Below are 23,967 nucleotides of genomic sequence, written 5' to 3'. Positions count from 1 at the left end.
AAATCTATCTTGTTTATAGAGGGGGACTTTTTTGTAGGAACGATCCCAAGGGAGGGTCTGGAGAAGTTGAAAGGAGCCTTGCTCTGCTTTCCTTTCAGCTTCACTTTTCATTATGTTGGATGATTTTTGTCATTGCACACCAAGGATGAGAAAGTCTAATAGTAGTAAAGAGAAAAGGGAAATGAGTCATATAAAGTGAGGTGCTTTAGTTATCCTGGGTATATACAGTCAGTTGCAAAGTAGAATTTAATAAATAAGATTTAATAATAAGATTTAATAAAATACACACGATGGGCCTTCTGAAACCTCCACAGCTGACAAGAATTAAATTAAATGCATGAAAATGTATTGCTGGAATTTGTAGTCTTGGTCTCAAGGCATCCATATCCCTAAAGGAATTTTACAAACAATGTGTTTGTCCTGTTTATCTATTTAGCATTTTGCATAACAATGCTAAATTTGTGGTAAATTAATTATCAAAATGAATATTAAAATTGTCACTGTGAATAAACTACATTGACTATACTTTACATTAAGATTATTGAAGTAGACTATTTTTAGACTATTATGAAGACACTATTTCAGTGTTTCTACTTGAAAATTGTACATTTAATTCAAATGTGTTGCTTGCCATTTCTTTGTGATTATTTAGGAAATTTCTGAGCTAAAATGTTTCAAAGTATGTCCTTTATAATTTTTTAAAACAAATTTTAGTGTACAGAGACATTGATAAAATAAGTTTTTAAAATTATTTTAGTACATTTTTACTTTTATATTGTTTAAGATTCCTGCATAGGCATGTAAACATATTTCAATCTTATCTCATAAAAATACGTACTGTAAAAATATGTAAATAAAACTTGCAAGTTTTACTGACTCCAGTGTTCATGTCATTTGGAAACTGCAGTGATATGTACTTGTTGTTACATATTTTGTGTCTCGTTATAAATTGCACCAAAGTAGGTTTATGCCATGACGCCAGGTAGACATATTTACATGCAAACTTTATATTGCATTATAAGATATGAAAGTAGCCAACCTCAGCAGCAGCCAAAGGAGGGGTCAAATATAAAATTTTGTGGGCATTAAAAAAAGATTTTGAAGAAACACCCCTGTATTAGAACAACATATGATAGAGATTATCTAAAAAATAATTGGTTTCTCACATATCAATCCTCACTAAGCCATCTTATGGAACTTTAAGAAGGAGGACACAAAGGTTTTGAGTTTTGCCGTCACCAAAGAATTTAAAAGTCATTTTTAGATCCTTCAATGTAAAAAAAAAAGATAATGAGTAATATCTGGTCGTAGTTCCTAATTCAACATCCATTTTGTAATTCCAGATCTTACTTCCAAAGTATCGTTTGAATCTTCAGTCTGGTGCATCCATAGGGAATACCCAGCCTCCTGGCAAACATTATGAGTTTTAATGAAGAAACGCTTTAATGGAGGAACATTAATTGCCTTGGCTAATAACCAGAACTTATATGGAGCTAAATCTAAAGACTGGGATCCATTCTTAGGCTCTGTGTCTTTTTTCTATTTTGGCTAAGTTCCATCCAGATACTGGCAGGCATTTAAAAAACAACCAACCTCCTGCACTCTGGGAAACAACGATTAGGCAGTTAAGCAAGCCTTATTTCTTCCTCTTTCGCCTGTGCCACTGACCACAGCCATCTGGCATTCTGAACAGAACTGTGCGTTCTATCTCGCCATCTTTCTATATTTCCACCTCCTTTCATTTGCCAACTAGACAGTATTCAATGATGGAGACGTGTTCATAATTCATGTTTCTGGGGGTTTTGTCATTACAGAATAGGGCTATTTTATTTCTTTTCAAGCAAAATAATGTGCAATTATTGGGTTCTGTGGATTTTGCGGATGACACTTAAAGCGGAAATAGATCTGCATATCTATATATTGACACTGGAAGGAAACAGATTACCACTTGTCTCACCCATAAACAAACCTGCATTAAACACACAGGAAATAACTTCAGTCATCATCGAATTTCACCATATAAAGAATGCAAATGGCTTTTGTTAAATGTCCCATCTGGGTTCTGTATATAAATAAATGACCTGTAAACAATGTCTTAACCTATTTTTGGAGAAATGCATGGTCCTCTAGGGACTTGTGGGCTGCGTGTATAAGAGTATGTGCGACCAAATGCCCCCATAAGGATGGTTAAACCTTAAATCACCTACATTGATGTTTGGGTTAGTGTGAGTCCCCACACAATAAACAACCTAATAAACATGCTAAATAGAGTTTTAATGAAAATGTAAGAATGCAGAAAGGTCATTATCTCAGTATTAAAAACAACACAAGTCAATAAAAAGTCCCCAATGAGAAAAAACTGAATGTGTCTAAAAAGTATGCTAACAACTGTTAGAACAGAATAAAATGTGTAAGTGAATAAATGTGTTTAACAGTCACACTTCACAATAAATGTTTATTACCACTGGTTAACTATATATAATTAACTAAAAATAAGCAATACATTTATTCATTATGTAGTCATCTTTGTTAAGATTAGTTATTAAAATAGAACTATTCATTGATGGTTTATTAAAACACAAATTAATATTAACAGACAAATTTAGATTTTATTAGAAATTACATTAAGATTAATACCAGAATTTAATATTTAATTATTAATGTTAACTGATACAGTTAACTAATGAAACCTCATTGTAAAGTTAACAGTAATTCCATATACTGTCAGATATTTTGACAGATATTTTGACAGACCTACATTAGAACTGTACTACCCACTGTTTGCTGCTTTTAAAATATGTCAACTTTTCGTCCACTTGAACAGATGCATTACTGCGCATTTCATGTTGAACTGCATGCCCAAAAAATTGGTTGCATAAAGAGTTGAAGTGATTCAGGCTGTTCTTATTTGTTCTTAAAATAATGGCCCATTTTTGGTTAGAATTCCCCAGGTTGGAAAGAAAAACAGCCAAATATCTTTCCCTAACGTGATATGTGTTGTGACAGAACATAGTAAGAGGCCTGAGGCGGTACATACACTCCACATCCCAATAAATCAGCACTCAAACTACATTCACACCAAGGCAGTCTGTGGAGACTTGGCTGCTGTTAATCTGAGGTAATGTCAACACAGCTGAGTGGATTCAGAGATTCAGTAGCTATTCCTGGTATCTGTCTGTCTGTCTATCAGAGAAATACCCCCACTGTGATCTGAAGAGAGGTGTTGAGAGCAAACATTCTGAAACCTAGTTACACAGGAGAGCAAGCCAGTTTTAAATCGCATGAGAAACAGAGTTGGAAGGGAATGCTAATTACGATCTTAGCTACTGAACTGAAAACACATAACATGTGTTACAGTGAAAACAAAATGATTAACCATCTTTAATGTGTGTTTTTCTCTTCCTCACCCCTCTGCTTTTTTGTGAAAGCATTTTCTGTTGATAAAGTGCTGACGGAGTGGAGAATACAGACGGTAAACTGTTAGCATGGGTTAGCGTATTATTGTTGCTAGGTTGGCAGAGACTGTTTGACCTACAATTTTGTTTAAAAATGTTACATGACACTCAAGGCTAATAAAAGCAGTTTTGACATGTCAGTGCTGTAGGTTAACAGTCAGAGTCTAGCTTTGATATATCATACTCAGGGTCCAAATTTAACAGTCGCCAAGAGCCAAATGGGAGGATAAAATGACTCTGGCAATTATATAAAACTGAATCACTCAGCAGTGGCTGGTAATGTTGTATGGAACTACAACATAATATGGATTAAGTCAAACTGTGAAAATGTTTATCCACAGTAATGTATTGTGTGTGATTCACATCAATGATATAGAAAGTGTCCACTGAATCAAGGATATAGGAACTGTCTACTGAAGTGGAATATATTGACTAGTAGGGTTTTTTTTTAGTCTAGAACTGCAGCACCTTCCAATTTAATTTGGATTTTGATGTATTCTAAATAATATTTCTAGTATATATATTTTTTCTCAATTAAATTTTATTTTACAAATTGTAGTCTGTTGCATTTCTATTACAATTTTTGTAATACTTTTTTGTGTTCACAGATAGTCAGTATCCGAGAGCATGGGTTGGCAAGAGACCCTATGGCTTTTGGTATCATTTATCTTGGTGAGTAGACCTTAACTTAATTCATTGTTCATTCATATTTATGCATATTAGTTTTTTTGCATTTGTGGTGAAAATAGCCCAAAATACTAACCCATTACATACAATTCTAAAACTTTTACTGGCCACTAGTAAGTTTTTTTTTTGTTTTTTGTTTATGCAAACTATCATTAGATGATTTCTCTCCTGATTACCCCACCCTCAGCCCCAAACTATCCAGTAGAAAAATCCATTACTCACTAATTGCTCCAGTTTGGTAATTACAAGCGGAGCTGACCTGAAAACCCACAGAACTCCTGAGGCATGAAATGGTGGCTCCAAAGAGTTCCATCAATGCTGGTATCAGAGCAGCTGGCTCTGTGTCAGAATGATGAAATGGGAGCATATGAAGCCCTCTGCATGTAGTACATTAGCACTATGTTAACACTGCAGCTGTAGTCACAAACAAGCCAACAGCATACTTTGCTAATTGTATGTGGGCATTAATATGTCTAAGTCCTCTCTGTTTATTTTTGACCTTGAAGCTACTTTCCCATGACTGCATATAAATCTAACTTAGTGGAATAGTAATGAGTTTGCACAATAGCACATCTCATTTAAAAGTATAATGGGAAATGGCATTTAATTAAAGCTGGACTAAACAATAAAAACTGAGAGCAAAGGTGTGGATTGGTTTTATTGGGTGTAAATATGAGTTTAAGAGGTCTACTATATTGAAGTACCATGTTTTTTTTTCTTAAAAGTTTCTGCAACATGTTGTTATCCATTCTTGACATTCAGTTTCTATTGAAGGACAAATGGTTTTCCCGACTGACTTGGGTGGTGGCCTGGTGGTCGTATGTATGACGTCATTTACTTCAAAGTTTGGAGTGACATCATATGTACGGCTGCTAAACTGCTACATGGGACATCAGAAACCTCACTGATGAATTTGGTGTTGTAAATGCGTTATTGTGTGGAGGTAAGACAGACACACAGCACTAAAGAAGCTGCCACAGAATTTTTCTCAATTTGTTTAATGGTATTAATGGGAAGGTGGGTTTGAGAGGATTTGCCAAAGTTAAGATCTTTGCACAAAGACATCAAAGTTTCAGTCATAAATGAATGTAGAATTCATTACTGTGAGGTGTCTAAAAGGGGAAAAAAGTAAAGTACTTCTGAATTGGCTCTTTGACTTTCCATTGAACTATAAGATGACTCATACCAGCAACACAATGGTTAGAAATGCGCTTTGAATTTTGATATCAAGCCTGTCTTTGTGGGTGAAGCTTTATCCCTGTAAGTCTTTGCTAGAAAAACTCAAATGGCTGTGAAGAAATTCTTATCTTCATTATGCTGATATGGTGTGGTATGGCAGAGGAATGTATCTGGCCAGTTTTCATGTGTAAAGCCATACCTTTTAAAATGTCAAGTGCCCATGTGGTGTCCTCAGAATTGAGTAGGTGTGTATATGAGGTCGCGAGAGAAAAAAAGACTGTGGTGTTTCTGCTGAGGTTTGGTGCCATTCAGAAATGGCTTTTAAATCCCAGTCTAATTCCTGAGTTTGAATTGAATGTGAATTGCGGTAACAAACAGGGTGTAAAAAATTGTATTTAACTTTAGGGAAGTGAAATTATAAGAACTTATAAATCACATAATATCCTTATTCTGCATGACCATATGCCATATTTTAGATTTTTTACTTATACGTTAAACTTAACAATTATGTTACTATTAATAAGAAGACAATTAAAAATATATTAAGGCAAAAGTTGTAGTAAATAGTTAATAGTGAGTATTGGTTCCCAAACTAAAGTATGACAGCAGTTTGTATTTATTTTTTATATTTTAACCTAAAATGAAATCAAATTATGTAAATTACTTTCTTCAGTAAATTTATGTATCAGGGTACCATTAGTCATTTCCAATTTTTAATAATTGAATTTAATTACACACACACACACACACACACACACATATATATATATATATATATATATATATATATATATATATATATATATATATATATAATTTTTTTTTACAGTACATATAAGGGAATAACTGAAAAGTAGTTATGTAATTATTTACGTAGCTTCGTCTTCCTGTCATTGGCATTCATATCAATTCAAATTCAAGCTCAAGAGTTGAAAGGGAGCCAGTTCTTAAATTCTCGATTTTACCCAACCTTGCTGCTGTGCTCAAGTTTTTCTTTCTTTGCAGAGTGCAACAAAGGCTGGAACAACAGAGACGAAAGCAGAGCCCAACGTCGACTTATCCCTTACTCCTGTTATGATGGCAATGGAGGGAGAGAGGCTGATCATGACTGAGTCTCAGTACAAATGTCTGGAGCTTCTGAGCCAAGATGGATCCCATAATAAAACAGGTAGCTGTAACAGACAGACAATGGTGCTCTTTTTATAACCTTGCTAAGTGCCAAGTCTGTTAGTGGAAATGGCTGAAAATTATCACAAGGTGATCAGAGAAACAATAAAGGCTTATCTTCAAAGTGGATGTGTGTTAAGCTTTTCGGATGTTAAAGTACTTTTTCCTATCTCAGTTTAATGGGCAGAGACAGCTTTAAGACATTCATTAGTTAATTCCTCAGTGTAAACACTGATGCTGTAGCCTTTTCAGGATTAGTCTGTTTGAGTGGCCCACAATGCACCACTGACTCCACCACTTGCACCACTTTTATCTTTGGTGTCAGTAGATGCAGAAAAAAAGCTTTTAAGGACTCATATCCTTAGGTATTTTTATTGTCAAAAATAGTATTATTTTTTTTTACCTAGTGCACAAAATAAACTAGTATTTAACATTGAGATCCTTCAGAATGACATGCAGAGTGGCAGGTGCCAAACACAGCCATAGACAGCACAAGTTTAGCTGCTTCTTTTCAATAAATGGGTTTTTTTGTTTCACTGGGGAGGCCATTTAGAGTTCAGAATATTACAGTACGTTTTCACAGTTTATGGCTTTTTAGAGATGGAGACGGAGATGGATCCCGTACGTTTTAACTGTACAATAAACTCTTGTATCTCATAAGATCAAGGATCGTTTAATTCCTCCTTTAAGATGTCTTTTCAACTTTTATAGGTTCGTTCTGCAGCAGATTCTGGGATGGCTTGCTCTGTTGGGATGAAACACCAGCTGGAACCTTTGCTTCACAGAACTGCCCAGACTATCCCAGCTTTGACCCCTTGGGTAAGATTCTGTACGATCACATCTGGATTGTCAATCCAGACCCAAGCGCTCCACACACTGCAAAACATTGAGATTCTACAGCAGGCGTGACATCTGTTACATGTCTGCCTATTATGAAACACAAGATGCTGCTGCAAAGAATGAATTCCAAAGCATGAGCTGTGACGACACCTGATGTCCTATAGTGAAACTAGGGTAATAAAATCATTGTCTCAGACTGTGGAAACATTCAAATTAAATTTTTTTAGAAGCTTTTATTTTATAAACTGGCATGGAGTGTTTTTCTAAGGGGAAGGAAGGATCTTTGCTACAGTACATGTGTTATATCAAACATTTATGATTTGATTTCTGATTCTAAATGTCAGTGAAATATCGCAGTGACCATAGCAAGGATATAACAGGAGTTTGCTGAGGTGCTGAAATATTGATATTCTCTGCTGTTCGCTGAGAGAAACCTCTCTGTCTGAGACTCAGCTCAGTGTGTTTGTTCTAACACACAGATTGATTGACTCCAGAGGCCAAAGACTGGAGTTAATCACTGGAACACTTAAGCTCAAATCATTACACTAAACTTTCTTTTTCCCTGCAGAAAAGGTAACCAAATACTGTGATGAATCTGGCAACTGGGTACACAGTTCATCCATCAATAAGACCTGGTCCCACTGTCTCACATTCTCAAAGGAGAAAATAAAGGTAAAATAAAGCACAATATAATGAGCTGTAGATTTGTTTGGTCATACAACAACAATCGGTTTGCCCTAAGCAGCAATAAATACAACACTCTACGATTGCTATAGATTTTAATTGATAGGTAGTGCTGTCACCAAATTTATTTATTACCAGTGCATTGTGCCATTGATTTTGAGCATTATGTAAATATGCAGAGCTACAGATCTGCATATTAATAGTTGCCAGTTTGGATGCGTTAAATTAAATAATAAAATATTAAGCAGCACAACTGTTTATTAGTAGTAATAAATGTTTTCAGTAATTATCCAGTAGGCTCATATTGAGATACTTATTTTATGTGTATTCTCAAAATGAATACCTTCTTCTTCAGACGTTACCAGTTCATGGCTTTTTAGAGACGGAGACGGAGATGGATCCCACCGCTGAGAGTCAGGTCAGCCCTGTAGTGACTCAGAAAGCGGAGGAGAGGAAGAAGATCATCGATGGTCAATATAAATGCTTTGAGAAAATGAACAGAGACCAGCCATATAACAAATCAGGTGTGAAAACAGAGAGCCTCAGAAGAGGTTTTAGATTGAATCATCAGAAACTCATAGCGCAAAGTGCAAAGAGCAATTGCACGGTGGAATTGGTGCTGATTGTTTGTGTGCTTGTCTCTTAGGTTCATACTGCAACCGCACGTGGGATGGGTGGCTATGCTGGGACGATACGCCGGCGGGAACATACACATCTCAAAACTGCCCCAATTACTTCCCTGACTTTGACTCTACTGGTACAATTGATTCATTTGTTATTTAGGCTGATATTACTACTAGTACCAGTCTACACCAATGCGATTTTTTTAAAGGATTTTCACATTTTTATCCTTGTTTGTTTAGAAAAGGTCACCAAGTATTGCGATGAGACAGGAAACTGGTTTAGGCACCCTGAGACAAACAGGACATGGTCCAACTACACCCTTTGCATTGCTCACACCAAGGACAAGCTCAAGGTAAGGTCATCTTTAAATTCTGTTACTGTCTTAAATTAACATGTGTTATGAATATATCTGAATTAAATAGATGGTATGAAAGTAAAATCCTACACATAGGAGCGTTAGAGTGCTTAAAGACTTAGTCCATGGTAGGGCTGAATTACAGCAAGGCAGGACAAATAATAAGCAGATCAACATTTCTGGGCAAACATAGCACAAAAGTGTAAATATGATACAGTACATACAGTAGGCTACATCTCAGATTGGACGATATTTGATTTAAAAGCTTTTCCCTGAAGGGCACGTTGAATTTGAGTGTTTCAAATTCAGTGGCAGTAAAGCAGAAGGTCTACACAAGGCAGTTTCAGTTTAACTAAACAGCTTTTCTGGAGGACAGTGGCACTGAAAATTATTCATAACATAATGGTTTCAGTGTCATACAACTGCTGCTTTACAAACTGCGAAGGATAGAGAGAGGGAGAGCAGGGAAAATGTCAGCTCAGACAAGCTCAAATAAAGTCTGTGCACTTCACTCTATCAAACTGGATGAAATTGCATGCAGTTTATGAAAAAGGTACAACAAATTGAGATATGCTACTTTTAAGTCTTCTTACTACTTTGAGATTTCATCCTTGTTGCTTGAAACTTGCTGTTCAATATCACAAATCAAAATATGCTTATATAATCTTTTTTCTTTTATCATGTTATGATTAATACATTGAAAAATACACCTAAAAGTTTGATACTTTTTTTTCAATCTTGTGAAACTATACCCAGAATATTAATGTGATAATACACTTAAAAAAAAACCTGTATGAATAATTTAATTGCAGTTTCAAACACAAATTAGTTTCATATGATATAAGTCTTTAACCGGTGTATATATAGAAACTGTTTCGATCTTTTATGCGAACAAAATAATGAATTGCAAGAATAAAAAATTATAATTTCAAAATTGACGTTATTTATTTTTAGAGTCTTATAATGAGCCTCAGAAAATTAAAACAGTGAAGTGTATCAAGAGAACATGTTTAAAAATCTTACCTTAACATTATTTTTTTCCTTTCAGATGGCGTATATTTTGTATTATATGGCGATTGTGGGTCATGCTCTTTCTATAGTGTCCCTTCTCATCTCTCTGGCCATTTTCTTTTATTTCAGGTGAGTTTATGTCTTAACTGTCTCCACCAATATGCCTTGAAGGAGCCTTGAAATATCTGCTGCATAGTTGCAGTTACTTCAGACCGATCAATAAACCTCTTGATGATGGGTTGCTCAGTTGTTTACTTGTTTTTGGCAGGGCTTTGTGTTGTCTACTCTCAAACAGTTTGTCATTTGTCAGAGCTGTTGACGATGACGGTGTAGAGGTAGATTGCTGCAGTGGTGTCTGAGATTTATTTAATTGACGGAGTCAACGTTTAAGCTTTTTAAAGAGAGATTTACCAAGAGGCTCTCGGTTACCCCATTTATCACAGCGGCCAATTCAAACCAAATAGAAAAGATGGATCGGCATTCCCGTCAGCATGGCCACACGGAAATGCAGTCTGAACCCTGAGTTAAATGCGATAGTCTCTGAAATATATACAACTGCGCTTCAGGCCATTTCTTACAAAGTCAGGAAAACTTTCTTTCTTTTCTTTTTTTTGTTGGCGTATTTACTGCATTACTGTATGCAGTGTCTTGCAAACGCATTAAAATCTAAACCAACCATTATATTTGACTGAACTGCAAATCATACATTGAAATGTAATTTGTGTTTGGATATGCACTGAAACCCAAAAGAAATTATTTCAGTGTCGTATTCTTTTTACTTATTAAAAAAAAAAGCTATTTTGGATGATTTAATTTTATACTGATGAAAACAATAAAATACCATATTATTTGTGATTTCTTAGCTAAAAACAATAAAATACTATATTAATTATTATCAATCTAAAAATTGTGATATTTTAAATTTTTAGTGACCCAAAATATTCTGAAGACTATATAGATTCTGAAAACAACGGCATAAATTATAATAAGCATACAAACACTATCCAAGTGTTTTAATGTTTTAGTCAGCACTGCTGGTTGTGGAAGTTAAGACAGACCACCCAAACACTGTCTAGAAATGGTGGTCCCTGAATACTTAATGCATAAACAACAAAAGCATTTCATACAAAAAACTTGGACAACCTGATAAAATGAAAATAAAAAACTGATGGGGCAAAAAGCATGGATATTCTACTGGGGAACCTGTTTTAATTGGCTGAAAGTTTAGTAGGAGAATTAACTCAACTATAATTTCTTTACAAATAGGTTTTAATGGTTGGCTTGGACTGGATTGAGTAAGAAAAGCACCCCCCCAAAAAAGGGGACCGCCTTCACTACTGTTTAAAAACATCTCATAAAGTTGGTTGAGAGAATGCCCAGTTTTATAATCTAAGATAAAATATCAAGATAGTGTGCCTTATTGGCTTTTTTCCATAATACATGAATTCGTCTTTACTATTTAAAGGTACAATGTTCTTTCCTGTTCATTTTCTTCAATTGATTTCAAATTTGGAGAGACCTTAATATGCTGCTCATGTAATACTTTTATTTTTCTCAGGCACGAACTGAGGTTATTAAGATTATTGATTTTGTGCTTGAAATAAAAACATCACAGAACATTACATTTCACTGTAAAAAATGCAATCCACTTCAAGGAGTGTGCATGGTTTTATGGACGTTTAAATGATTTAGAGATGTTTCTGTCATTAACATTAACAAATGAACTTTTAATAGGAGCCAACTGTTTGAACTGAAAGCAAAAGGTCCTTTGGCTCTGGCATTGCAAAAAACGATAGTTTCTCATCATGGTGTTTTATTGAGTGTAAATCCTTGGTGTCCATTTGTCTGGCAGAGCTGCACTAAGCCCTGAGCCAAATGACGAGCATTATTTGTCAGGTTTTGTGTGTCATTTCATGCTGACTTGGTTTCCGTATGTCTGTATCCCCTAGGGTAAACTTAATTTCATGGGCAATTAAATGCAGGAGCCAAAGAGTCTTATATATAAAATGCATATGCATTAGACGGCACATAAACTTTGGGTTATATGACAGTTGTATCCAGCGAGTAAACTTCCAATCTTCTAGTTTTTTTTTTTTCAGTACATTCATTGAAAGGCTGAGAGATTAATATTAAAAGCATATTTTCATTAAAATGTCATTTCAACATTAGTGCTTATTAAATATTTTTTTTAAGAAAAACACAACAACAGAACACAATGTAATTTAAATTAATAATATTTTGATATTAGCAGGTTAATTAGCTTTGTAATGAAAATATAATTAAAGATCAAATATGAAGTTTATTTGCAAAAAAAATAAAAATAATGTTTTTATTGTGTTAGTGTTAATTTTTTTTGACGTTATCTGTTTTTGCAAAACAGCAATCACAATTTAACCAACATTTTAGACACATATGTTTTTCTCTAAGTGGTCCGATAAGTATTTTTAAGGATTAATGAGAAATGAATTTGCAATTGTAAATATTTTTTTAATTTACAACCCATTACATGCAAAACAAATCGTGTGTAACTGCTTTGTTACAATATCTGGAAGTGTAACATAGCAACGCGTGTTTTTACGTGCGATGGTGATATTTACAGTCCGGTCTTCTGAGATGTCAAAGTCTTAATGTTGTCTTATTGGGTCCAGATGCGGTGCTAGGAGAGGTACGTGTCAGCATACAGCTGCACTAAGCTTTAATTTATGCCCCCTGAATAATGCCAGAAATTTTTGTTTGGGAATATGGGAAATAGCTTTGGAAAATGAGCTCAGCTTTCACTCCCATCCCTCTAGTGCTCCAGGAGCAGCTTTGCACTCAAATTGAGGTTAAATTGAGTGAAATCATGTGAGTAGCGTGACTCTCTTAATTGGGTGATTGTGATGCTATTTGTAAGGATATTTTATCATTATCTTTTGACAGCAAAATATAGATCAACTAGGTATCTCAAAGAAGCTGTGTATGTTGACAGAGATAGCGGATGTGATGTGTAAACTCTCAAATTTGCCTTATTTTACGACTCCTGACCAACAACAAAACAGCATTTACTTAGAAATCACATTTCTTTACATCATTTCGAATTGATCACTTTTTTTTTTTGCCGTTGCGTAGGCTAAATTATATTCTGTCTTGCTTTCTCTGTCTATATAGTATTTACGTTCTAAGTCTAGTTTGATCCATATTCCTTAATCTTACAGAGCTTCATAAATTGAGTTTTGATATAATCCCTCGCAAGCACACAGAGTTTTTATTCTCAAACACTAAGCAATACATAGTAAAAACAGGCCAGCATCTGACAATCACATTATTTGAAGGAAAGCCAGGATACTCAGGCCTCAGGTGACACTTAATTTTAGTTCTGTTTACTTCATTAAATGCGTCATATCATGATGAATCAAATTTTCTTTGATCTTTCGATATAAGAGAGTTCATTGTACTGTAAAACATTTTGCACCACGCAAAAGTCCAAAAACATCTATTTACTGAAGCTGGGCTAAAAAGAGTCTCATTTGAAAGCATTGGATTTCTGATATTAACATATGACCACCCACATTTGCACATCAGTGCTGCCTTCCAATTCCTGAAGAGGTCATATGGAGGGAATTGGACAGATTATTCCTAAACACCAGTAATAAAACGTTTATAAAGTCAAGTTAAACCGTGTGGCGTTTCTGGCTGTGTAGCATATCTGTCGGAAACAAGCAGCAGAAGTTTGTTTTATTGATCTTCTTGATCGTGTCAGACTAATTGTCACAGTTTGCTCTGCATGTTAGCCTAGTTTTATGAATCAGTCATAATCTAATGCAGGCTTTGCAAAGAGGCATTTAAAGATGGAACGGACAAAATCTATATTAAATCTGGCCTAAAAATGCAGAAAAATTGAGTGTTTGAGGCTTGTGAAAAATCTAATCCAGCAGAAGCAGAATGATTTATGATTGATTATGTATCTGAACTATCCAAAAGATGGTTTGTTTCCGTCCTGAAATGACCTGCCAAACTGAATTATTCTTCAGTACTGCTTCTGTCTTGAACGATCAGGGATTCATATTTCTTTGTCGATCATCCAGGAGCCTGAGCTGTCAGAGAATCACGCTACACAAGAACCTGTTCTGCTCGTATGTGCTCAACTCAGCCTTCACCATCGTCAACCTCATAACTGTGGTCAACAACCCCAAAGTGGTGCAGAGGAATCCGGTACGTACCCTCACATCCACAATTACTGCCAGTAATGCTTGTTGTTTATGAAAAAGGAGGGAAAAAAGAAGCTGATCCACAAATTAGAGAACAGGTGTGAACAACCTGAGTAATTGCGCTCCATCAGATCAAGTCAAATATGTTTTCTTCGTTGCTTTAAAGAAAGGTTTTCAACAAAATTAATAAGCAGCACACCTGTTTTTAACATTGAATTGAGTTTCTCAAAATGTTCAAGAAATTTGTCTCAAGCAGCAAATCAGTATATTAGAAGGATTTCTGCAGGATCATGTGACACGGAGTCTGCTGAAAAAGCAGCTTTGCCATCACAGAAAAAATATTTTAATATAGAAAGCAGCTATTCTGAATTAAAATAAAATTCTTTATTACTGTATTTGTGATCAAATAAATGCAGTCATGCTGAGCATAAAAAACCTGTACTGATGAACTTTTGAATTACTTTTAAATATTCAGTTTTAATAATGAGATTTAAACACTTTTGAGTGATAATTTGAGTCAGAATTTTACATTACATATAAACAGCCTCTCAATTAATAACTATTTAAATTTGAATAAAAAAATCATTTAGCTACATATTCTATATTTTGCAAGTATAAGATGTAAGTATTCATATGAAACGCACATTCAGTCCACCACAAAACAGTTTAACTCTCATTGTATTTTCATTGCTCTCTATGGAGGAATTCATAAATCTGCCAAACAGGAATGCACTGCATGATCTAAGAGGTGTGGTGAGGAGATGCGTTTCAAGAAAAACATTCACTTTTTAGCTACTGTATCTAACGTGATTGAGGAGAATTGCCTATTCTTTTCTTTTTCTGATATAAAAACAGAACTAAGAAGTGAGACAGCCTAAAATGAGTTTTTGCGCCCTGCTGTCCGTAGTTTGAAATGGCCTGTCATCACGTGTGGAGCACTGCATGAATAGATTCTGAAGTTCTTAAAGGACTAGAGTGCACTGGAGGTGTAGTTTTGGAGTTGCAGAAAGACGATAATCACTGTTCTTACTTGCTTGAGAAAATTGGGTTATTTCTAAGAGAGATATCATCACATTGACAGGACTGCTTTGCCTGTTCATCCTTATGTTTTCTCAAAATGATCTTTCTTATGTAATGAAGATGTCTCGAAATGTGCATTCTTACGGGGGTGGGTGCATTCGCAGTGTTTAATTTACGGTATCCTTGTTCAGCCTGGAGAACAAGCTCCTTCTGTTTTACTTTCCAACTCTGCAGAAGTCAATACAGAATGCGTTCCCAGCCTCAAGGAGAAGAGTTTACAGACAGAGCTACCCGCTTTAGTTTCAACTTAAACCCTCGGTTTCTGACATAGTCTGACAAGAACACCGTTGCATATCAAGGACATCTGAACTGAAGTAAGGAAGCCTTGACTTCTAAAAGAAAGCCGTGTGTGGACAATAACATGTGTGAGGACTTGCTGCCAGTTGCGTGGGTGCAGCAGGCAGATGAGAGCTATGGACATATGGTTAAAAAGTTAATCTGGATGACCGACGTGTTGTTGGGAGGTGTGTGATCCAGAGCTCCGCGGATTGAGAATAGACACTTTTGCCAGCATTTTCTAATTAAAACTGCACACATGTTCTTAAAAGGGAGCCAGGCATCTCAAACATTCAGAGTAAGGTGATGTCCGGGCCGCGTTAAAGAGGTAAAAATAAACTAAATGAACCTCGGGTACTTGTAACCTTAATAGCACGTTAATTAACTTAAGATTCTAGAATCTACTTAAAAATATTCCTGTTGTGAAAATTTAGTCTAGACTGCTGAAAAAAAGAAACATTGCCAAATACAATTAATAAACTGCAACAAAATATATAGCCCCGCATGATTAGGATAGCAAAATACATTTATTTTAGGAAGGGGAAAATAACGCTTCCCATATTTTTCTTGATGAGCTCAAAGCTGAGCCGTCCAAACAAACTTTATGGTATTTTGATGTGAATCCATCTGTCACTTAGTAATTTGGCTGAAACTAAAAAAACATTTGGATCAGGATTTGTTCAGTGTGTTAGGCTGTTGATTCACACTTCTGCTGTTGTTTATGCATTTATAAAATGATCACTTCTCCTAATCAACCTATGTCATGTTGATAATCTCACAAATGGACCCTTTTCAGGGTTCCTGTTCTTGGAAGCAGACATTGCCATATTTGGGTCGACTTCTATAGTTGTGAATGGAAACGACAACAAATTACATTTTTACGTTCTCAGTTGCCCCAAAAGCTAAAGAAAAAAAAAATATTACAAACGTAAAGTGCTTGATTTATAATTAAAATAGTATAATATAGTTATATATAGTTAATAAAGTTAATAATGTGGTCCGTACAGGTTATAAAAAAATTATATTTCGGTAACACTTAGGAACACTTATTCACTATTAACTATGACTTTTCCTCTCAATTCCTAATTTGCTGTTTATTAATAGTTAGTAACATAGTTGTTAAATTTAGATATTGGGTAGGATTAGGGACATAGAATAAGGCATCAATATGCGCTTAATTACTACTAATAAATGGGTAATATTCTAGTAATATGCATGCTACTAAGCAACTAGTTAAGAAACCCTAAAATAAAGTGTTACCTATTAGGAACCAATTTACATTATTAACTATTTGCTTATTAGCATGCTTATTAACATGATCTGCATAAATACATCTACATCCCTAATCCCAATACCTAAACTTAACAACTAACTACCTTACTAATTATTAATAAGCAGCAAATTAACAGCAAAAGTCGTAGTTAATGGTTTGTTAACAGCGAGAATCAGACCTTAAAATAAAGTGTGAGCATCATTTTTATAAACCAGCTGAAAACAACTGCAGTATAAAATTTAAAGCATTTATTTATTACTACACTCTAAAAAACACTGGGTTAAATACAACCCAGAGCTGGATATAATATGTGCAGAACAAGCATTGGGTTTTTACACAACTGCTGGGTCAAAACAACCCAATTGCTGGTTCTGTCCATATTTTCCCAGCATTTTTTTAAAAAGTGTATCTTAACAAGCTAGACCAGAACGTACCAGTGTAAATCAGCTTGGAACATGGTAATTTACGCTGCTGTAAGCTAGTCTTTTCAGCATGGCTGTCCCATCAGATTTCATTGTTGCCTAAATTGCTTGTTGCAGTGAAACTTAAAGCACCCGTCTACTTCATTTTCCCTTTCTGCAGATTGGCTGCAAGGTGCTTCACTTCTTCCACATGTACATGCTGGGCTGTAACTATTTCTGGATGCTCTGTGAGGGGATTTACCTGCACACGCTGATTGTGGTGGCCGTTTTTGCCGAGGAGCAGCATCTGCACTGGTATTATCTTCTGGGCTGGGGTGAGTCTCCGCCAGATCCGCTGCACCACACTTCCTAGTTTTGCTTTCCCATCTGTCAGCAAACTCTAAATTGTAAATATGAACACCCTCCCTATTTGCTCAGCACAGAGTGTAGCGTGACCTGTTTTCATGGGCAGCTGTTTCATCAGTCTTTGCTCCATAATTTATTGGATACATTTGCTCGTGGTCATGTCCTCCTGCTCCATAAACAGAAAACACTGTCGCCGGCGCAAACACTTGTTTAAAGACAGACAAATCACCTAATCCACAGTTAAGACACAATGTGCTGAATGTTTGCAGTTCATGGTTTGTTTCACATTCTGGTGTACTTTACGGTTCCCACTAGCAGTTTTATGAGGACAGTTTATGGAAGATCAGGCCTTAACCGTCTTGTTTCATGTGTTCTGTAAGTTAGCAATGGCATGGGTCAGGAACTAGCCTGATAAACGGATGAGAAAGTGTCTGAATTGTGGAGCATTATTAACGATTTTCTGATAACCTCATGCTGGATCTGTCATTCATACCCAAAGGGAGAGAATCCATTTCTGTTTGCTAGAAGACCTGCTAAAATGCCACACCGTTTTAAGGTTATTAAAAACTCACAAAACCTAAAAATTTCATAAAATGCCATTTTCACAGAATTTGAAATTTACTCACTTTCTTTTTATGACTAAAGAAAAAATGTTTGAGGACGTCTCTTTTCCATATGAGGGCATGTGAAAAATCTCTAGATGTGTTATAGAAGTAGCTGATATTGTATCATCTACAATGTCAAGTTATTCAGGCTGAAACGTCGGTCATTATTCACTGATAATCAATTTAGTTTATATAGCCTATAGATACTGTGTTTGTACCGTGATGATTTTAAATACTTCAATAAATCAAGTGAGGCATTTCGCGTAGTCATGGCCTGCCGTCTAATAACAGTTACAGCATTATCATTCATTTTACATTAGAGGTATAATATTTCGTGTTTGACTAATGTCTCAATTCTCCTTTCAACAGGATTCCCCTTGGTGCCTGCATCCATCCATGCTGTGGCGAGGAAGAAATACTTTGATGACAAGTGAGTAATGTTCACTGCTTTTCAGCAGTAAATACAGAAGACAGGCCAGGTTTAGTGGACAGTGGGTCTGATATGGGATTTATTATATTTTCCACTAGCTGCTGGATGAGTGTGGAGACACATCTGCTCTATGTGGTTCACGGCCCCATCATGGCAGCTTTATTAGTGAGTCAGCGCCTTTTATATTTATTTAATATATTTAACTATTGCATTGAGCTTTTGCATATATTCATGCAGCGTGCATCATGTATTTGCCCTGAATAATCCATTTTAATATTGAAATTTTTTTTTAGCATGCTTAATGTTGAGGAAAACTTTTAATGCAATGTCATGTTCTTGGTGGCAAAATGACAAATATTGCGTTTAACATCTCATTAGAGCACTTTTCTGTTAAAATTGGATTATCGAGCCAATGGCTTTGTTCATTCACAGTTAATCAAGCTTAATTGCAGCAACGCTGTGTGAAATTAAAATCTAAATAGAGCATGTTAGTTAAGGACTGTTTGGAGAACAAAGGAGTTCATTTTTATATATATATATTTTTTCTTTATGTTGTAGGTCAATTTATTTTTTCTGCTGAACATAGTACGGGTTTTGGTGACCAAACTGAGAGATACGCATCGAGCTGAGTCAAACATGTATATGAAGGCAGTGAGGGCCACCCTCATTCTTGTGCCCTTATTGGGCATTCAGTTCGTCATCTTCCCTTGGCGGCCAGAGAACCGCTTGGCAGGAGAGATATATGATTACATCATGCACATATTAATGCATTACCAGGTAACTCGGACTGAATGTTAACACTTTTTTCTTGTGGAAGACATCTCGAAACAGTTGTTAATGCTTCTATATTTTCTGTTTTGCAAGGGATTGCTGGTGGCAACCATATTCTGCTTTTTCAATGGAGAGGTAAGTAAATTAAGCAGTATTTTTATAATACATAATGGCATATTTCACTCAAATTGTGTCTTTATTTACTATGCAAGCTTACTAACTTTTTCATCTCGCAATTGAGACTTTTTTTCCATGTATCGTTTTTGGAGAATATTTAAAATTTTTCCATGCAACATTACAAAAGCCCCATAAAAGCACTGTAGTTCTACTTTGATTTTGTGACAGAATATTCACATTTTGTTTTGTCAATGGTGTGATGTCAAAAGGGATTGGTTTTTCACGTGTATTTCAACTACACATAAATCGCCAGTTTGAATATATGGAATGGAGAATGACTTTCTCAGACTATCAGTGAAAAACTATAGAATGTTTAAACCCTTTTCTGTTAAAAAGTATCAGTTACCTTCAGATGACGTGAAATACAGCATTCAAGTTTGGTGTGACGAGAGTCATGACTAAATAATGACAATTACTTGCCACGTCACGTTAAAGAATGCCTTACAAAAAGAAACGTCATTCTTATAAAAGGGGTTACATTTAAGAGACATTACCCGCAGGATGCGACCTTTGGGATAGCTTGACGTTTTGTCAAAACACCAAAGTGCTAGTGGCTGGCGTTCAGGAAGTCAGTCAGGCGTTCAGACAGTTTCTGGTTGAATACCTGGCCATGTAGTGCAACTGACACATTGATTCAGACATGGTTGATGTCACTTTCCTCTATGATCTGTCAGGAAGCACACATGATATGACTGGTGACTTTTTCTGCTTTTAAGGACAGTTTAATAACAACTGTAGGGAGTCCGTGTATCTAAACCAGGTTTACATATTTATCATCAATAAATCAAACTTCTTCAAATCTCGTACATTTCATCTAAATGAATATTGCTGGTTCCACAGCAGCTTTTTAACTGAATAATTGATTACCTGCAAATGAATGCAGATTTTAAGCTGCCTAAATGCAATATAAAGTTATTAAATAAAAGCAAATAGACGCAAACAGTTAATAATGAATTATGCATGATTTTTTGAGAGCAGAAATCTTACGCGTTTCATTTATGTATGACTTTTAAATATGCGTCACCTTTAATGCATTACCTAATATATGTTAGAACAGTTTAATCCAAATGGATGCAAATTTTATTTGCAATTGAAATTCATAAATCTTAAACGCAGGCCTAAACATTTTTGAGTGACCTGATTAAGACTTCGTATGTGGCATTATACCGACGCCAACATATTTTTCTCAAGGGTAGGTCATAATCGCAAAAGACATCTTCTATTTTCGCATTCCCCAAACATCTATTTGAAAGCCAGACACTTTCAACATTTCTCTCGAAGCGAGGGGGTGCATGAAAAGAGTATTAAGTGGCAGTAAATACCAACAAGCACGTCAAAGTACATTTACCAGACTTGAGGAAAACAGACTTAGAGCACTTATGCATGACAAAACCAAAACAATGAAGAGACAGTTTCATTAGAATGCTCAGCATGAGGTTCCTGGCACGAACTTGAATGGAATGAATTAGCGCCTTTCATCCGCCTATGTCTAAGTCATGTTTTAAACATGCTGAATTATTTCGGGGCCTGGAAAATGGGTCAATTATTAGCCTATGCATGAGCAGCCAGCTCGCATCAGCATCAGCGCATCTACAAACTATTTGGATGTGTCCTAAGCACAGATCCCGTTTCAGGACAATAAAAGGGCCACTGACACAGAATAATATTTTCTTTGTGTTGGTGTTTGTTTACCTCAGCGGAATGATTCGTTCTAGTCTATGTCCTTCCCCTGTGCCCCTGTCTCTAGATTTGTGCCTGATCCAATATCCCTCTTTGTTGTGCGTTAAAAATACACAGAGTGGTAATTGGCACATCAAATTCGGTTACGATAATAATCGAGTAATATAATTCCCGCATTCTCCAAATACACAGAGGTTGAACAAAAAACTATTTACACTATTCACTATTTAACACATTTAAGTGCAACCCGATGGACAAAGACACAACGTTCTGACAACACGATTGTAGGAGACCAGATTAAAACAGATGTTGAACTAAAACCCGCTACTTGAAGTTGTTTAACGTTCGATTCAATAACAGCTGATTTTATAAGGATTTCAATCATTTAAATAGTTGCATATGGGATATAGCAAACGATCAGACCGTTTAAATCAAGTTCATCTACAAGGATGGTTATAATAAAACTACAAAGACTCAAAGAATGCTGTGACTGATGAGACGTCTCGGCACAAGGAAAAAAGAAGAAGAAGAAAAAAAAAAAAAAAGACTATAGCCACGTCGAATATCATTACACATTCAAACTCACTTCACTGGCAGATTCGCAAGGACTGATTCGCAAAATATATATAGATATGTATGGACAAACGTACAGATGAAGATAGCGACGATTTGAAATAAGTAAAAGTTATTTTTTAACAGATTGTTAAATGTCTGACTGCAGGTCCAGGGAGCTCTGAAAAGGCAGTGGATGCAGTACAAAGCCCAGTGGGGTCAGCGTCGACGTGAACACTGCTCCATGAGATCCACCTCCTACACCGCCACCTCCATCACCGAGGTGCCCGCCTTCATGTACCATCATGACTGCAACAGTGAACACTTGAATGGTAAACAAACAGAAGACTCCGAGCTAGTGGCCCTCAAGACGGGCGAGACATACGCATGATCATTCGGAGAAAAAGATAATACTGGGAAAAAATGTGATTCAATCAAACCGGAGACTGGAGACTCAGATTGACTGAACCTTCGCAAACTCCCCCATCTCAGACAGCACTTAAGCTTCGACACCAGAACATTCAAAGCCTTGTGCTGGCAAAGCCGTTTCTGTTGAAATGTTTCTCAAGGCTTTGTTTATATTCTGTTCAGCTCTGCTTCTGCGAGTTGAAACGCAAAGGAACCGAAAAAAAAAATAGAGAGATGGGATGTTTTTTTTTTTTTTTTTTAAATGTCATACTAAAGCTGCTAGTGTCAGGCTCCTCTCACATCCTTTTTGGGCTGGTGGCCACAAATAAAAAAAAGTTACTTTGCAAAAAACCAAAGGATGTGTTGATTTGTGGGATGCTGCGTGTTTCTCTAAACCACTGGGAACCGATCCTCCAGAGGACAGGCTACGCTCGTCTGTCTCTGAACAAAGGAAAGTTCTTCTGTGCCTGAATCCTGTTCCTGATGGTGGTGAAATGTCAGAGGAGGTTACGGAGATCTGTCTGACGGTCATTTCGCATTTGAAAATAGCTTTTTATCTGTCTTGCGAGACTCCTGACTGCTTTATTGTTTTTGCAGCTGTACTTTTCTGCCTCGTCTTTGCTGCAAAAGGGGGTGTGGAGAAAAAGATGAACATGGACATGGACAATTTTAGGACTGCTTAAAAGTAAATTCACAAACCTGTGCATAGATATGCACAAAAATGTATTCTGTAAACAAAAACAAAACAAAAAATATATATTTAAAAAGCTCCTGTGTGTTTTAGAGTGCAGATTGTATTTATCAAAGTCTTATTTTAAGGCATCTTTTCAGTGTTCTGGAGTGCTACTTTGCCAGTAAGTGCACTTCCTCTTGGAAACCAAAATCAAGCTCTCATGAATGCACCAAATTCACTTCACGTTTTCAAATAGTGATCAATAATCCACTTTTCTTTTCTGCCATTATTTGACTGCAAATTACTTATGGAACTCACTGATTTATGCTGAAAATAAGAAGCACCAAATTGAGAAATTAGAGCAAAATAAATTGTAGTCTAAACAAAAAAACTTATATCTTACGCTTATAATACACACATTATATATATATATATATATATATATATATATATATATATATATATATATATATATATATATATACACACACACATATATTTCATATATGTATGTATTAGTCCTGGGCACCAATTAATCACGATTAATTGCATCCAAAATAAAACTTTTTGTGTACATAATACATGTGTGTGTACTGTGTATATTTATTATGTATGTATAAATGCACATCCTTGCATGTATATATTTAAAACATATGTTTTGTTTATATATTAAATATATTTAAATATAATATAAATTGTGAATATTAATATATGTAAATACATGTAAATATTTTCAAAATATATACTGCAAACTGTGTCTTTATATACATAATAAATATAGACAGCACATATATTTTATATACAAAAATCTTTATTTTGGATGTGATTAAACAAAATGAACAGTTGCCCAGTGCTAATATTTACACACACAGACAAACTATGTGGGGTCAGTAGGATTTTAATATTAATGAATAAATACTTTTATTCAACACGTGTGCATTAAATTAATAAACAGTGACAATAAAGACATTTGCATTGTTACAATTATTATTTTTTGTAAATTTTTTCTTTTGAACTTTCTATTTTTCAAAGAATACTAAAAAAAGCTCTCCTCACATGTTTCCTGAGAATATAAAACTTGATACT

The 23,967-nt window shown here is 35.4% G+C and overlaps 1 protein-coding gene across 3 annotated transcripts in view; it reads left to right on the top strand.

Annotated features, from left to right (window-relative positions):
• calcr (calcitonin receptor) overlaps positions 1-22,978 on the top strand; it is a 35,308-nt gene extending 12,330 nt beyond the window's left edge. Inside the window, exons 2-17 of one of the 3 annotated variants that reach the window (XM_043217859.1) lie at positions 4,064-4,127; positions 4,917-5,085; positions 6,327-6,489; positions 7,200-7,307; positions 7,897-8,000; positions 8,368-8,536; positions 8,659-8,769; positions 8,876-8,988; positions 10,040-10,131; positions 14,067-14,193; positions 17,401-17,554; positions 18,560-18,620; positions 18,719-18,785; positions 19,179-19,397; positions 19,485-19,526; positions 21,970-22,978. In XM_043217859.1, coding sequence (XP_043073794.1) covers positions 5,068-5,085; positions 6,327-6,489; positions 7,200-7,307; positions 7,897-8,000; positions 8,368-8,536; positions 8,659-8,769; positions 8,876-8,988; positions 10,040-10,131; positions 14,067-14,193; positions 17,401-17,554; positions 18,560-18,620; positions 18,719-18,785; positions 19,179-19,397; positions 19,485-19,526; positions 21,970-22,191 — 1,770 coding nt within the window. In that variant the 5' untranslated portion in view covers positions 4,064-4,127; positions 4,917-5,067 and the 3' untranslated portion in view covers positions 22,192-22,978. The remainder of the gene's footprint in view (positions 1-4,063; positions 4,128-4,916; positions 5,086-6,326; positions 6,490-7,199; positions 7,308-7,896; positions 8,001-8,367; positions 8,537-8,658; positions 8,770-8,875; positions 8,989-10,039; positions 10,132-14,066; positions 14,194-17,400; positions 17,555-18,559; positions 18,621-18,718; positions 18,786-19,178; positions 19,398-19,484; positions 19,527-21,969) is intronic. The other 2 variants (XM_043217858.1, XM_043217857.1) reach the window with 2 other exon arrangements.
• The last annotated feature ends 989 nt before the right edge of the window (positions 22,979-23,967 follow it).

Source organism: Puntigrus tetrazona, chromosome 19 (assembly GCF_018831695.1).
Source record: "Puntigrus tetrazona isolate hp1 chromosome 19, ASM1883169v1, whole genome shotgun sequence".
Classification (NCBI taxonomy): Eukaryota; Metazoa; Chordata; class Actinopteri; order Cypriniformes; family Cyprinidae; genus Puntigrus; species Puntigrus tetrazona.
Note: the sequence above shows the minus strand (reverse complement) of the source record. Positions and strands in the feature narration are given on the sequence as shown.